This window comes from Brachycentrus maculatus, unplaced genomic scaffold (assembly GCF_059751285.1).
Source record: "Brachycentrus maculatus isolate JH-2025_06_01 unplaced genomic scaffold, ASM5975128v1 h1tg000353l, whole genome shotgun sequence".
In the NCBI taxonomy this organism is placed as follows: Eukaryota; Metazoa; Arthropoda; class Insecta; order Trichoptera; family Brachycentridae; genus Brachycentrus; species Brachycentrus maculatus.
Genome location: NW_028281102.1, coordinates 932302 through 950698, shown reverse-complemented (window position 1 = coordinate 950698; position 18397 = coordinate 932302). Strand labels below are relative to the sequence as shown.

At 29.0% G+C, this 18397-nt stretch overlaps 1 protein-coding gene across 1 annotated transcript in view; it reads right to left on the bottom strand.

Annotated features, from left to right (window-relative positions):
* Positions 1-18397, bottom strand: part of LOC148303732 (uncharacterized) — a 100204-nt gene that overhangs the window by 70095 nt on the left and 11712 nt on the right. The window contains exons 2-3 of the mRNA XM_088269466.1: positions 12404-12524; positions 2807-3406 (exon numbers count right to left, since the gene is read on the bottom strand). Coding sequence (XP_088125592.1) covers positions 2807-3406; positions 12404-12524 — 721 coding nt within the window. The remainder of the gene's footprint in view (positions 1-2806; positions 3407-12403; positions 12525-18397) is intronic.

The window sequence follows — 18397 nt, the reverse complement described above, 5'->3', positions numbered from 1 at the left end:
TTAACTTTCTTAGTATGCATTTTTGGATGGAAAATTCATAAGTATTTTATTTTTTAACTTTTACTTTATGAAATTTAATAAAATTATCATTTTTCATAGTATAACATTTTTTCCAAAGCCAATAAATATGCAACACTCGGGTCTATATTATTAAGCGCCTAGTGCACAATTACAATTGAACTAGTGAAGAAAAACATTCAAATAATAATCAAATGCTACACATCATCGGCGAAAAACAAAAAAATATTGTGGAACAAAAAGCTTCGGTGAGGGGAGAGGAGAGAATTAGTATCGCAAGTCCTATTGACGATAACATTTAACGACCTAAAAAATAGGTTGCCGGGAAAATTTTGCCACATGCAACCTTATTTTTTTTAATTCAAAACTGACGACCTTTTTTTATCGACGATACAGAGTTCATTGTCAATTGTATTAACTTTCAATTGACGAAACCTTAAGCGTATTAAAAAATGTTAAATAAGAAACTGAAAGCTTTTTAGAGTCGGTCAGAGGAAAATAGTTTTACTGTTCCAATAACAATCTATGTACTTGAAGAAGGTGCTTGATTTCTTATTTTATTTTCTACTTTGATTTTTTTAAATGATGTTGAAAACTACGTTTAAGTATTTATCTATATAAATATGAATATATATATATATATATATATATATATATATATATATATATATATATATATATATATATATATATATATATATATATATATATATATATATATATATATATATATATATATATATATATATATATATATATATATATATATATATATATATATTTATATATATATAAATATATATATATATAGAGTAAATTTATTTATGTATAAAGTATATACGCACTTATATAAATACGCTGAAAAGTAAATTTCCCATTCCAAGATAAAACGAAATTCTCAACATTCCTTACCATTTTAAAGTAATTTTCTAAGGTTAAAAATGTTAAATTATAAACAGTATCTCTTTAAAAATCATATTGTACAATACAACTGTAAGTAAACTTCTCGGTAATTTGTTTTGTATAAACGCACACGAACGCATAGTGATTAACATTATTTAATAACATCGCATGCCGTTTGCCCATATATTAAATTAGCTGAACGAAAACGCTCTCATGTTTCTGGTTGCTTAATTTAAGGTTAAGTTTTGCATAGACCGTTGCATTCTACTTCATGTATCTCTTAATAGTGTTTTAATAGACTTTTCCCCAAAATATAAAGACGTGTATCTTAATAATAAAGTATGCCTTCTCTTTTTTACATTTGAGCAAATAATAAATTATAAAGAATGTAAATGACTACTCACAATTAATAGCCTAAAATTATAAGATAAATAGTATTCATTATTAATTTTATAAATTGTGTGGTTAAGATGTTAACAATTGAATTGTTGAATTTACAACATTTCGATTGTTAACATCTTATTCTGTCCGCCTCCGTAGTGTAATGGTCAGCACGCTCGGCTACCGTTCTGGAGGTCCCGGGTTCGATTCCCAAGGGGAGTAAAATAAATATAAGTGATTTTTTCACTGTAATATTTATTCAATATTACCATGGACTGGTACCTGAAGCGGAGGGCTGATCACCTTTCCTTCATGTGTAAACGATCAAGATAACACTACGTTAATATGACACAGTGCCCTATGCACCATTGGGGTGCGGATAAGGGTTTTATTTATTATTTATTAAACATTTAACATTTAAACATACAACAGATGAACATTTAAACATTAAAGTATAAGTATATCTATAAAATGATAAAAGTAAGTAAAACCTTTAGAGATAAAAATGTTAACAACATTTTGAGTGTGTCCAAATACTTGTTCACAAAATCTGGATTATCTCCAATTGCAGGAGTTATTTTCATATTATTTTTTGACATCTCATCAAAGATGAAGAAGAATATGGAAGTCTGGGCATTTACGGGGCTTACGACCGTCATAGGCTGGTTTGAGTGATCACTTTACACACGTGTAACATTCACCAATTCTACCCATTATTGACAACCACGCTACTCAAATTCTTGGAAGTTCTATATATATGAACCAATTTAGAAACCTTGTTCATGAATCTCTAGAACTTCACTAGAGACATCTATTGGTGAGATGTAAAGAAGCTTTTTATTAAGCAGAAACTCTTATATTAGTGAAGTTCTAGAGATTCATGAACAAGGTTTCTAAATTGGTTCATATATATAGAACTTCCAAGAATTTGAGTAGCGTGGTTGTCAATAATGGGTAGAATTGGTGAATGTTACACGTGTGTAAAGTGATCACTCAAACCAGCCTATGACGGTCGTAAGCCCCGTAAATGCCCAGACTTCCATATTCTTCTTCATCTTTGATGAGATGTCAAAAAATAGTAAAAATGTTAATTTTCGATTAGTGGTAAATGTTATAAGGAAATGCAATCGAATGTTGCGACCTCTATTTTGAAATGATTTGTGGAATGTTTAAAGTAAATTTAATATTGGGAGACACTTCTTAGGCCAATTTTATTTTAAAAATATATTTATATCTCTTATTCTAATATTTTACCGAAAGATAAATGGCCTTGAATGAGCAAATAATGGTATAATTTTATAGAAATTTTAGAAGTATGTATTTCACGAAAAATCTTCTTCTTTCTGGCTCCATCCCAACTTATCGTGTTTGTAGACTGTTGGGGTCAGCTCTCCTCGTCCTCAGGTTGTAGATCCTTCCGTCATGGACAACGTCACATCTAGCCCATGACAGAAGGATTTCACACAAAATCAAAACTAAATATTTAAAGAAAAATAAAACTTACCGTGTTTCCCGCAGTTGCTGGTACCAGTAGCACAGGCCCCGGTTTCATCTTGTTCTTTCTGACACCGCTCTTGGGAATTTTCTGGATCCTCATGGGAATGGCAGGTTGACCTCCCAACCAGCTGCAGACCAGCCTATCCTTGCTGTTTGCACTTCCAAAGTAAGACCCGACACCGTGCGCGTCATGCATGGCCTCGTTGGACACTCTCCTATGTTCGGACAACTTTTGTCCATCATTTCTATGGCTATGGTTTCCTCCGTCGGTAGCGTCTGTATCAGATCCCGAGTTTGCTAATTTCCCTTCAAGGATCTTACTTAGTTCCTTTCTGTTATCTGTCATATTGGCCGATGACTCAGGTCTGAATTTGTTGTTTTTATTCTTCTCTGATACGCTGACTACAGAGAAAGGAGTTTTAATATTCGAATATGATGGATCGAATTGATTGTGATTGAATGGTTCTCTAGGCTTGAAGCAGGAACAAACTCTCTTTGCTGTATGGTAAACACTGAACAATGCTATGAAGCAATGTACAACTGATGTCAGCAGGAGTCCAAGGTTGGATAGTATCGGAGGCCAGAAGTTTTCTATTTCGTCTTCTTCCTGCAAGAAATAGATATTTAAAATTAGCTCCGAATCAAGTGCGCAATACAAACAGTTGTTCTGTATTTGGAATAAATGATGAAGTTGGATTAACTCGCTTCAGCCAATCAAAGAACCCTTCTAAGCATATAGTACTAACATAATGAAACCAATTAGGGTCCAATTTTTTTTACATACAGAAAAATATTTATGTTTTTATTAAAAACGAAAAATATTTTTATATCATTCTGTTTTCGTAGGCCTCAGAAGCCCTTTAATAAAAAGATGTCAAGTTTCGGTAGAGTTGCTCGAGCAAAATCTGACTTAATTTAAATGTACTGCGTGACCTGATGATAACAGTATAAACTAATTAACTAATGATCATGGCACTTTCACGCTGGGGTAGGCAGAGAGAATAGAACGCCACACCAGTCTGCCTTTTTGAACAATCTTCGCCTCTTTTACATTATTGAATCTTCTCGTATATGTTTTAGTATTCTTTCCTCACTTTCACATGTCCACGCCGTATCAACACACCTTTCTTAATTTTATCGATAATGCTTTTCTTCGCTTCACATTCTTTTCTTATTTTACCATTCCAATCTATCATACATCGTTTTATATATACGAGTGTATTACTATGTATCATAGTATATTAAATACATATAAATAAAAATAAGACAAACAAAAATTCATACTTAATCTTGTTAATTGTATCTTTCCTACAGTTCTAGATAGTTATTTTTCAATTTTCTCTAATTGTTTGAATTTTGGTTTTCTCATCATACATACAGATGTAAAAAATTCCCATGACCAGACGTATTCTCACAAAAATTGTGAAAATATTTTGAAAATCTTTCCCTGAATATGCAAAATTTGTTATATTATTAACTTTATAAAATAAATTTGTTTTATTTTATAAAGTTTATAAAATGTGCCACAAAGTATCTGCGAAAAACATTCAAGAGGTTCAAGAAATGTTATTTATTGATTTGGTATTAACATTGTGGAATAACATTATTGTGACAAAATTAAATACTTGTATTAGACCACTAATTGACTTTTACTTCACACGACTAGTTTCGAAAACTACAGATGTTTTCATCGACAAATGATCACAAAAACTTACGAGCAAAAAATCATTCAGGTATTGGTAAAATGGGTGAGGGGTAAAAGTTTGGGATTTGGTTTAATGGGAACATAGACAATAATGGTGAGGATTTTTGCAAAAGCATATTATTAATTAATGTTTTATCAGTATAGAAATACTGATAAAACACAATTTGTGGTCTAATATAATATAAGTGTTTTAATTTTTTTTTAAACAAACCTTGTCATATTATTTTTTGACATCTCGTCCAAGATGAAGAAGAATATGGAAGTCTTAAGTGTAACATTTACCAATTCTACCCATTATTGACAACCACACTACTCAAATTCTTGAAAGTTATATATAACATATATTCTTACAACATTTTGAGTGTGTCCAAATACTTGTTCACAAGGGTTCTTGTTCTAATATAAGGGTTTCTGCTAAATAAAGAGCTTCTGTACATCTCACCAATAGATGTCTCTAGTGAAGTTCTAGTGATTCAAGAACAAGGTTTCTAAATTGGTTCGTATATTTAGAACTTCCAAGAATTTGAGTGGTGTGGTTGTCAATAATGGGTAGAATTTGTGAATGTTACACGTGTGTAAAGTGATCACTTAAACCAGCCTATTGCGGTCGTCAGCCCCGTAAATGCCCAGACTTCCATATTCTTCTTCATCTTTGATCAGATGTCAAAAAATAAAATGAAAATAAATCCTGTAATTGGAGATAATCCCGATTTTGTGAATAAGTATTTGGACACACTCAAAATGTTGAAAAAAATCTTGTTGTTTGTATGCAAGGGAATTTTTCTTGTTATTGTTAGGTTAACTTGTGATTTTGATTTTGTATGAGTTTCTGTCTGTCAACTTTCATTTTTCGAAACAAATTAATGATCCACAAACTCACGTTTCAGCTCGCCACTAATGTGCCGAGCATTTGTTTGTAATAAATCAAGCGAGTAATATGGTTTTATAATATACTTTGTTAATATTACACGCACTTAAAAATATTTAATAATAAAAATAAATGTATGATGGTTGTACAAAATAAGCTCAATAAAATTATTTTGTTTATTAAGTTTATTAATGAGGTGGCAAAATTACATTTAGAGTATTTTTTAAATAGATTAATACCATGTATTTTAAGAAAGAAAATACTTTGATGTATTTATTTATTCAAATTAGTATAACAAAACTACTATGAATTCTTTAATGAGAATTAAGCACGTTAACAATAAAACAGCCTAAAAATATTTAATTAAATTATTATTTATTGATTGCTATAAAGAATTATTAAAATAAAAGGGTAAATTTTGAGGAAGTTAAAAATATAAAAGAGATGTCCGCTTCCAAAGTGTAATGGATAGCGCGTTTATAATCCCGGGTTCCATTCCCATAGGAGGGTCAAAATGAATAGTAGTGATTTTTACGATTATGTTTATTTAGTAATTTTTACGATTATGTATATTTTTACGATATTTTTACGATTACGTTTTATCTTTGGCTTGTACCGCAGCCCAAGATTATTCACCTTGTCTTCATAAGAGTAACGATCAAGATTGCCATGCCGTAAGGGTGCTATTGGGTGCTGATAATGGTTAAACGAAGATTTCACTTCAGTATTTATTTGCGCTTATCACCTTGGCTTTATGAGAAAAATAATTAAGTTGCTACTTTATTGATTTGATGCAGTATGATCGATCCTATGTTCCGTTGGGTACGGAAGAGGATTTTAAAAAAGTTTTTAAAAAGAAGAAAAAATATACATATTTTGAATTTTTCATGTTTTATAATTTCATTGAAATTTCTAAGTATGTGAACAAGTCCCATGGTTAGTGGTAAGGCTCGACCCCCACACTGCTACAACTCAAATCCTTCTTTACAAAACAAGCCACTTAGGCTAACATGATAAAAAAAAATCAAATCATTCGTGAATATCATAAAAACATTTTTTGAACCCTATTACCTAAATCGAAGAGTAACGATATAAATCAATAATAATTATACTGTTATAATCTAAGTACTTAACGATCATCTACTTCCTTTATGGTGTTCCGCAGTCAGTGACCGCAACGGAACTTGGAAATGTTCATTTAAAAATGAATAATAACCAACCTTATGGCGAAACGCATACAAATAGGTAAAAAAGGAAAATTTCAACCTTTTTGCTTGGATATCTGTTTTCCAAATATGTGAATTAGAGAACACGTAGGATACCAATACAATAACTGCACGTGGTAACAACTTGACACTTTTTACAATGCCAATTCAATCACACGACAAAACAATTAATTGCAATTTTTTACTTGACAATCAAGCACATGATCACGGAACTATTATTGCCGTGGGAAGTGATTGTTTGATAAAATGGCGGAGGAAATAAGTAATAATTAACGCATCGGGAAAATGTTACATTAGAATGACAAATAAGAACACATCCATTATGTATTAAGAAACTTACAATACATCTATAAGGTCAATGAATCGTTAAGTGCGCAGATTAATACAATCAACGGAACTAATATTATTTTGTTTTTTATTTATAATAACTATTTTTTATGTATAACTCAGTCTTACGATTTTCAAGAAACTCAAAGAGCGATTCGCAATAAAAATAAACAAATATATAATTGAAATAAAAACAAAATAATTATGCCAAATCTTTTAGATAGTATTGATCCTTTCATCAGTTAAGTAAATAGTTTTGTTTAAATAAATACAATAAAAATAAACTCACGCATGATTTAAAAACAAATTTATACTATGAAGCAATTCTTAAAGGGTCAAACCCTTAGTAAAATATTAATCAAATAATGCTAGTAAAATGACTGTTTGTTTTCACTAAAATGTTATTTATATTATCTTCGTACAGTATTATAGTGGGATTTCATTATAAAATTATGTATATAGTAACAATTTATCATATAAAAAAATATAAAACGTAATGATGGCAATTTGCGAAAAAAAAACAATTAAAATAGGAAACAAATATTCTTATGGAAAACATATTATGAATTTTTAATGTAATATGTGGCAAAGATTATGTTTAACTAGTAAAATTATAAATTATATTAATTAATAAATTAACACAATGCAATATACGTATTCATATTTTTCCGTATTATTTGCTATAACTATCTAAATATTAATTTTTTGTTACATTTTCTCTCAAATTTCGAGTACACCACAAATGAAGTATTAGAAATTAATGAATTTTCATCCCAACTTATTAGAGCCAGCGTCAAAGTTTGACTAAAATAAAAGCCTTAAAATATCACAATGACAAAGATGATATTTGTATAAATTGAGTGAATTAACGACGTAGTATATGGATAAATACATAACTTTTCAACTTATCTTTTTGAGGGGTGCTAGTAGTATTTTGATCTCTTACTTGTAATAAAATTCTGCTAAAAAGAAATGCGTTACCAAACTAGCTAAACCGGACTGATGAAAGCCGAACGATGCGAGGTATTCCTGTAATTCTGTTCTTCCATAACATTATGTAATCCATATTGCACTTGTATGTTTCCCAATGTAATTATTAATTGCCCTTTTTCTTCACGGAAACCTTTGGAACATATGGAGATTGGTCTCGATTCACTGACAAACCATCCGACGCTAATGGTAGCTGGTAGCGTGTGGTCACGGCTCGAAGAAGCTAATTCTTTCCTACCGAAACGTCGAACTCACGCGCAATAATTAAAATAATGCCGTTATGTTAATTTAAGTCAATTGCAACAGTTATAAATATAAAAATTTACATAAAATTAGCTTAATTTACACAAAAATAATAAAATAGCCTTATAATGTCAACCAATGTTTTGGAAAATTTAGGGTTTGTACAATATATGTATGGGAATAGTTTTTTTATTCTTTCCTGACAATTTAATATATTGTTAGTAAACACTAATCTTAATTTAAACTAAAATATCTAAAAAAAATGGACATGGATCAGTAAAATTCGCTGGTAGATTCGCATTGAACACGACAAAATCTATATAAATTAAAAAAACTGTATATTGTAATGTTTTATTATTTAATTCGATTTATTTTCTCAACATTTAAATCTTAATATCTCAAAAACTTGAAGAAATTGAAATTTATCGCGTCAAAATATGTAAAGAATTTTAAACAAAAGCACTTTTTTACCGGATCAAACGGTGCTCATAATATTTTTATTCATAAAATGCTGTACCGATTTATGGCCATAGGAACGCATCTCGAACCAAAGGCTGGACAACATATTGCAAGCAAATGACAAGTCCCTCGACTTTCTAAAAGGGACAATAAAAGGGCGAATGAGAAATGGCAGAATGAAAAATATATCATTTTTTTTTATTTTTTGACATCTCATCAAACATGAAGAAGAATATGGAAGTCTGGGCATTTACGGGGCTTACGACCGTCATAGGCTGGTTTAAGTGATCACTTTACACACGTGTAACATTCACCAATTCTACCCATTATTGACAACCACACTACTCAAATTCTTGGAAGTTCTATATATATTAACCAATTTAGAAACCTTGTTCATGAATCACTAAAACTTCACTAGAGACATCTATTGGTGAGATGTTAAGAAGCTTTTTATTAAGCAGAAACTCTTATATTAGTATGTGAGATCCGAATCCCGGATTATAATCACACACATGAGAAACGCCAGAAAATACCATTTTCATTTTTATTATTAAGCCTATAATTTGACCAGATAATTTATTTACAACATTTTGAGTGTGTCCAAATACTTGTATATGTTTATATTTTAATACTTAAAATAATATGAAAATAACTCCTGTAATTGGAGAAAATCCAGATTTTGTGAACAAGTATTTGGACACACTCAAAATGTTGAAAAATATATCAATGACTGGGTAGGCAACAAACCCGCACGAAGTTTAGGGAATACATACATTTATTACTAACAAGCTACTAATACCTTTCACGGCTTACACCGGGGTGAAAATTTGGTGGTGGTTTTTACAAACTAGTATTTATTAAGTTTGGCATTCACAGTAAAATCGGGATACAATTTTGTTGCACATTCCACAAATTTATCAACTTACTTCATAAAATAAACAAAAATGCTTTGCAAATGAAGATCCGCCAGGAAGCCTAGATGCTTCTGTATCAGATCTGGGAATATGGTGGGACAGCTTTCAAAATACATATTAAAAGCTCTCTGTATGTATGAGTGTACATTGGTTTATTATATTTGACTCTTATCAGAAATACACATTGAATTTTTTTAATTAAAATTCATCTTTAAGGGTCTAAAATGGATGCATTTTCATTGCTTCTGATATATTTGAAGGAAAAAAGACCACGTGTAGGAAAGGCACTGCAAGCCAGTTTACATTTCCTAAATTAATTTATTGGTTCAAAAATAAAACTACACGAAGTTATAAATCAAGCAATATAGCTCTAACGCAATTACTTAGAGAGCATCCGCAATTTACATTGAGGAAATCTTAATAAAACACGTCGAATAATGATTGCTATTGCCTTTTATATCTCGGAAATGCATTGCAGTGAGTTGTATATTACTATATGTCTAGTTCTAAATAGTTACTTTACTTGAAACTTAGAAAATAACTGAACAATTTTTGATCAAAGAAATAAGTAAATGTTAAGGAAATTAGTATTGATAATTTTATATTTGATTAGGAATTTTTAAAATATCTTAATTTTATACATTCAATTATTATTTTATCTTTATTTTATTTTTATTTACCCACTGAAAAAGTTTAAGAACCATTTAAATATTTATTATTTAATTGAATTATTTGCATGGAATTGCCAATATGTAATGTACCTGATATCATTGTTACATCATTGTTTATGCAATATATGATGCTTGATTTTGTGCATTTTAAATAACAACATTTTAATATTTAACCACCCAAATATATATTAATACCTTAATATACTCACTAATCTTCAAACAATATATTTTATATAAAAAAATACTCCCTTCTATTAAAATAATCAACATTTTATCAGTATTTTCAGTGAAAGTTTAAAAAGAAAAAAAAAATTATAAAAGTAACGTAATAACCGTTTTAAAAAATCTGGGGTTTCATTAAAAATACTTTCACTAGGTAAGCCCGGATGTTTTGAGATTATTTTTTTTTAAATTGCCTTAAGATACAAAATAATCGGTAGTAATGCGCATAACTGGCTAATGGAATGAGCAATCAGTGATTGAGCTTATAACCGATTGATTAAGGGAAAAACAATTGAGTAAACAAGAAAAGTTAAATTTTTTTGATTTAATAAGTGGAGAATTCGGTTTATCGATTAATGAATAATGACTAATAAAATAGTTGCCAGATTAAATTGTGATTGCGTTTCTCTTTTTCTCCATTATTTATTTTTTTATGTAATTTTCTTCATATTTATTTTAATAATAGTATATCAATGGATCGCAAAATTAAAAATAAGCCGGCATTATGTCACGGGTTTAATTCTCCTTGGTATCAAGAAAATATCATATAAAATCTTATATATTTATGTATTAAATATATGTATGTAGGTGCTTGACTAGCATTTGAAGCATATTTATATGCACGAACATACTTTTGAAATCAAATATCTAAATAATATTAATACCAATAGGTAAATTGATTCGTTGAAGAAACTAATACCAATAATCGAGTTAATCGGTTCCAAAATATCCGGATGATAATTTAATTATCACGATCAACCATTCGCATCACTAGTCTTCGGTCACCGTCCATTCGTCCGTCTACTGTCCGTTATGCCATTGTATAATAATGGTAATAAATAATTGGTTGTTAATAATAAATCTAATGAAAGGGTGTAGAATCATACCACGGTAAGTCGTGACATGCGAGACTTACTTTTCCGGTACTTTCAAAACATAATTGCTCTTCATTATCACCGATATATTATTTTTAATTAAGCAAGAAGTAGCCAGATACTAATTTATATACATTATCTTACGCGGTCAAAAAATCAAGGAGATTGCTAATGTAATACATACCTTATACCGTATATACACATGTGGCTTGTTTAATTGTTTTGAAATGAAGTATAGGTATAATTCACGACGTTATTAATGGTAGAAAAAATGGCTTTTAATTTCATTTAATAGGCGATGTAAAGCTTTGTGTAAAGTTATTATAAATTATTACATACTAAGTACATATAACTTAGAAAGTGAAATGGTAAAAAAAAATAACCATTCACTCCACCAGGTATCCTGACGCACAACGTTTAATAATTAAAATGTTATGCAGTAGGAATGCGGCAAATTTTATTTTCAGATATGTTGAGAAAATTAAAAATGCGTCATGGAAAATCTTAAAAATATGAAAAATATTTATAAATATTTTTACTAGCGTTTGTTCTAAAATTCCCCACTTTGTCGGTGATGAAGTTATTAGAATCGAAAATATTACTTTGGTCTTTTTTGATCTTTTAGCTAAAATAAAAATATAATTATACTTTTTCAATGATATATGAAACATATTTTAAACCTAATGGTAGCAATTTTTTTAAACAAAAATTATAAATTATTTAACTTCCTTGCAGGGATGGGCAGAAAGTATAGAACTCCACATCAATTTGTCATTGCAAACGATCTTTGCCTCTTTCACATTCATTCATTTCTTCTCATATGTTAAATACACGCAGATTATTCCTACTCCTGATCTGACCACTTTCAATTCCATACTAGAAATATTCGATCATGCCAAAATTTTCCCGGTCTTCCTTTACTCCTTTTTCCAAGTACATTCGCCTCATAATATTTTACCTGTTCTTTCATCACTTGCCCAAACTTTCTCAACGCACCTTTTTTAGTTTTATCGATGATGCTTATCTCAGATTCGGATTCTTTTCTTAAATCACTGATATGTGCCTAATTGAATTAATTGATTAAATAATAAATCTTAACTATACCTGATTCTTTCTGACATCTCGCAGTAGTCCAGTTCCTGCCAGTACAGCTGCCAGGTTTCCAGCAGCTAGGGAGACTAGACTGAGAGCCAGAAACAGGGTGAGGAAGAGGTTCCCCATTCGGCTGAAAACAAACAATACATTTTTATTAGTCAAAAAATGTAAAACATTAAATTATGATATTTTATCGTTGGACATTTCAATCAACATAATTTTCTTGCTCTTTCAACATCATCAGAATCGTAAGGATTTCAAAACAGATGAACTATTTATAGGTAGAGAAATCTATGTATTAAACCGTTCGCAAGTATACAATTTCTATTTAAACATATGAATTGAATGTGTTTAAGTCTTATAATTTATTGATTTAGCTTAAATTTTTTGGAAAATTATGATAATTTAAATATAAGAACAAAACACTTGCATAAGATCACTTTTTGAGTTTATTAATGTAAACACTAGTTTTGAGAACAACAGATGTTCTCGTCAACGGGTAAAAGATTGTTTTTCCACCTGTTGATAAGAACATTTGTAGTTCTCGAAACTAGTGTTATTGTTTGTTACATAAATAAACACAAAAAGAGTTATTACACAAGTAAGTTTTAATCATTGTGCACATTGACTAATGTTAGCTATCAAAATATATTTATAAATAATCTGGGATTCATTTTTAATATTATAATATATAAAAAATATAATAAAATTCAGCTACATATTAGGGAAGCTGTTTTACAATCTATTATACTTAATTAAATAATACTTTTAGTTGGATCGAGATTGTATGAAAGGTTATATTCGTCGTTAAAAGTTTATTTATTTTGACATATTATATTATTCATCACTTGAATTAAGTATTTCAATATTTAATTACAACATTTATTTTACTTTTGAAAAATACGAATGCTGTTTTCAATTGAAGCAATATACATTTACAATATTTAAAAATTTGAAATTACAAATACAAAAATATAAATCAAATACAAAAGTAAGAATTTGATTTTTTATAATGAATGTTTTGTTAATTAGTTTTACTATCTTCTTCAAACCCTTATCCGCATCTCAATGGTACATAGGGTACTACATCATATAAACGTAGTGTTATCTTGAACGTTGACACATGAAAGAAAGGTGATCAGCCCTTCGCTAAAAGTTTAACTTAAGTTGAAATATATACAAATTAATTGTAATGCAAATGCATCACCAATGTAAATTGTAACGCATCTTTTACAATAATAATAATAATAAAACCCTTATCCGCACCCCAATGGTGCATAGGGCACTGCGTCATATAAACGCAGTGTTATCTTGATCGTTTACACATGAAGGAAAGGTGATCAGCCCTCCGCTTCAGGTACCAGTCCAGGGTAATATTGAATAAATATGACAGTGAAAAAATCACTAATATTTATTTTACCTCCTTGGGAATCGAACCCGGAACCTCCAGAACGGTAGCCGAGCGTGCTGACCATTACACTACGGAGGCGGACGAATCTGCTTCGCGATCTTTTACAATGCATAGTTAAAAAAAATTTTACTTTCTTTCAAATATGACCCAATTACATCGGAATGCTTTTCTCAACGATCAAAGTTCAACTCATGAGAACCGATTCTATACAATGAAATTAACATTTCTCAATCATAACAATTAACATCATTCAACGCGAGTTTCTTCCGCAGACAAATTAAGAATAAACCTTATATTAATTGTCATGAATAATTTCTTGTGATTTAAACATCATTTGTATTTGTCATAATATTAATTATTATAAATGTTATTTTTGATGCCATACAGTGGCGAGCTTCTGATACACTATTTTGGCATCCCGACACGAATAATAACAACAACAAAAAAAACACATTTTTCAATTTTATTCACCGACATACCTATTTTTCAACTAGCCATTTTTATTATTGAATACGTCTTCTTATTACGATCGAGTTATTTTTTGAAACACCAAAAAATACATATAATTGATTGTTTTTACACTTTTTACTTAATTTTTAAGAAGTATTGAATAAAATATTTAATAAGTAAGAATTATTTTATTGTAATAATATTTTTTTATGTATTTCGTACCACTGCTAGTTTGGGATATGAGCTGTATCTTCGCAAATTGTTAACAATCTTTGGAATTAAAACGTTTTTTTTATATTAAATTTATTTTTAGTTAAAAAAAGTCAATTTAATTATTACATATATAGAAGACGGGATACAAAATAAAACAAATATTTGAAGCATCAAATTAGTGATTTTGCTTTTTATAATTAACAAAATAATTTTGTTACGAAATCAAAATATGTATATCGTATTTTAAAACTTAATTATAATGTCCACGATGTAAAGACTACGAATAAATATCTTAAAAATGGGATATTATCTAGTTTAAGGGAAGAAGTTTTGTGCTTCGAATCCAGTCAATATTAAAATTCACAACATTTTGAGTGAGTCCAAATACTTGTTCACAAAATCTGGATTATCTCCATTACTAATATAAGAGTTTCTGCTTAGTAAAAAGATTCTTTACATCTCACCAATAGATGTCTCTAGTGAAGTTCTAGTGATTCAAGAACAAGGTTTCTAAATTGGTTCATATATATAGAACTTCCAAGAATTTGAGTAGTGTGGTAGTCAATAATGGGTAGAATTGGTGAATGTTACACGTGTGTAAAGTGATCACTTAAACCAGCCTATGACGGTCGTCAGCCCGACCAGACTTCCATATTCTTCTTCATCATGTCAAAAAAAAAAAAAAAATTCAGTTTAAATAATGTATTAAGTGATTCTATAGCCAAGTCATATTGTAAGTTTTACGCATTATTATTTTAAATAGGAAGTATCCTACATTAAAAAATTCTTCAATATAAATTTTTGCATACATACGCACAAACGCAATATTAGTTCCGGAAATGTATCTTTATAAAAAAAGGGGAACTGATTTGTTAATTTTTAGCATACACTTACGATAAACCTACTTTTAAATAACTGACCTACGATTTTAACGGACACCTCTGACCGTAGTCTGTTATATTTACTGCAATATTTATTTACTATCAAAACAAATTATTACGTTTATTAGAAAATTCTGGAAAAACAATTAAACAAACAATTATCTTGGAAGAAATATTCACTTATTTTCTTTTTAAAAAATCACAAGAGTATTGTATGCTAACACTAAGTACTCGTATGTAGACTTTGCATCATCATTCCGCTTAAACAGGGTTGCACAAAATTAATCAGACTTTCGGAAAAAGTTATAGTTTTTACAAATGGCGTACGTCAATCATATTTGACATTTCTGAATTAGACAGCCATAGTAGTAGTGTATAAACATATTCAGGGTAACGCAAAATTAATCATCCAATTGTGATTTTGAATAACTTCATTACGTAATTTAAAAAAGATTTTGAGTGAAAGAAATCTTTATTTGGAACATTTTTTTTGTAAAGTGAAAAATATGATATCCGTTAAGTAGCTGCCACCAGTATTGATACATATTTGTGCCCGTTTTATCAATCTGTTTGTATACTGCAGCTTTCAACAACGTCATGTATCAAAATACTTGATTTTTCAGTATAACGTTTTTAAAGTTTAAAAATATAAAGAAATGTTTAAAAAAAATAATATCAAGCCGTTTTTTAACTGTTTACTGTGCAACAGATCTTTTGAGGTAAAACCTGAATGTTTTTTCTCTATTTGAAAAATATTTAGTATATTAAAAAAATAGTTGAACAATACCTTTTCTTCAAAATACAAAAACAACCCTTTCTGCCCTGTAGCGGATAAATATTAAGTTAAAAATATGCCGCTTTTGCTGGGATATAGTACATTTTCTGGGCATTCTAAAAACATGCACAACTGATAATTGACAATTTTAGATATATGACGTTGAAAAGGTGAGTTAAATGTCAAATATGATTGATATGACGCCATTTGCAAACATTATAAGATCTTCCAATAGGGTCATTAATTTTGTACTACCTGTATTACAATATAGATTCAAGACTGATAAAAAACGTCACCATATTTACGTAAATCCTCACCAAAAAGTGTTCTAATTTATTTCAGTGTTGCCGTATGTGAATTCTAAATTCCATACACGCGCGTTGCGATGCAATCATTACGGTGCGGGTGGAAGTTGCGTATGGAGATAATTTGAGACAATGACTAGTCTAGATTGGATTGAGAAATCCACCAAAAGAAAGATTTTATTCAACCGAAGCTTGTGGTTTTGCCTTGTTACGTGCAAACACGCCGAGAAAATTTTAGGAAATATATTTGATGACAAATCAAGATATCTAAAGTTGATATTGCAGTCGCTATTTTATAATTTGAGGAAAAAAAACTACATCCGAAATTGCATTAAAAAACACGTATTTGCATACATTTATTTACAGTTTAAATTTATAGTAGTCTGCAAATTTAAAAATGTCTCTTTTCTGGGATTTCCCGTGCCGAGGGCACATTTTACGATACTTTTATACGAATGTGTAATTTTTTTTTAAATATTGACACTGTGTTATAGTACTTTAGTCTATATTTGACCTGTTGATGGAATGATTATTCCGAAACCGGTAATCATATTTTTTTTTAATTGGACTATGAATGATAATTTTATTGAAATATTTAAATAAAATACAAATAAAAAACAATTCAACAATGAATACTCAATTAATAATGGAATAACATGAAAAGCCTTTTTTAAGAGACTAGATTCCAGTAAGAGAAACAAAATGGAAGAGGGAATAATTATAAATAAAATCACTCTACATAGCCCGATTGAAAATAAATATTTCATTTTAATTTATATTTGGCGGGAATCGAATCGACGATGCCCGTTTCGTAATCGAATGTAAACGAAGCACGGTATCTACCTATGTTTTCACAGGAAATTCTCTCTATGGTAAAAAAAAATCAAATAAATTTATGATGCCTCTATTTGAAAGTAACAATATATCCGGAAATAAAAAATAAACAGACCCTTGACCAACAATATGTGAATCTAATTTTTGTTCACAAATGATAGATTTTACGCAACTTGTAGAAGTCCTATATATATATATATATATATATATATATATATATATATATATATATATATAAAAAAAATCAAATAAATTTATGATGCCTCTATTTGAAAGTAACAATATATCCGGAAATAAAAAATAAACAGACCCTTGACCAACAATATGTGAATCTAATTTTTGTTCACAAATGATAGATTTTACGCAACTTGTAGAAGTCCTATATATATATATATATATATATATATATATATATATATATATATATATATATATATATATATATATATATATATATATATATATATATATATATATATATATATATATATATCTATAATTTCATCTAATGTTGAAATAATAATTTCAATCTAAATTTTTATTTTTAAAGAAATGCTTAATGATATACAAAGTCTTTTTCATATGAATCTATATTATATGCAAATCAAACAGGTGTGTACTTTTTAATAAAACAAGTTCTATTTTAAAATGAATAAAATTGGATCAATGTATTATTAAACATGTAAACTTGATCGAATTCTGTTCAACTACTTACATATTCAATTATTTAAAGACCACAAAAACCACGTTTTGAACGGTATGTAATGTTATTTAACAGTACAATAAATACCACACTACACATATAAATATTATCAAATTTCTGAACGTACTAGTCATAGTAAAAAAACATCATTATAACGTTTAGGTACACAAAAACAATCATAATGATAGATCTATTTTGATATTCACTACAAGGCCAAATTTACATGGAACTGTAAATGCTGATTTTTACGAATGTAAAAAGTGTATTTTAATCGTTTCATCATGGTAAGCAAATAAATATGTACATTATTTCTCAGTCACCAATAGCTAACTTCGACATTATCATCTCCATGCCAATGTGACTGATGACTTTTACATTCCGAATACTAACATTATATCTTGAAGCTTATCAAATGCCAGGAAAGAGTGATT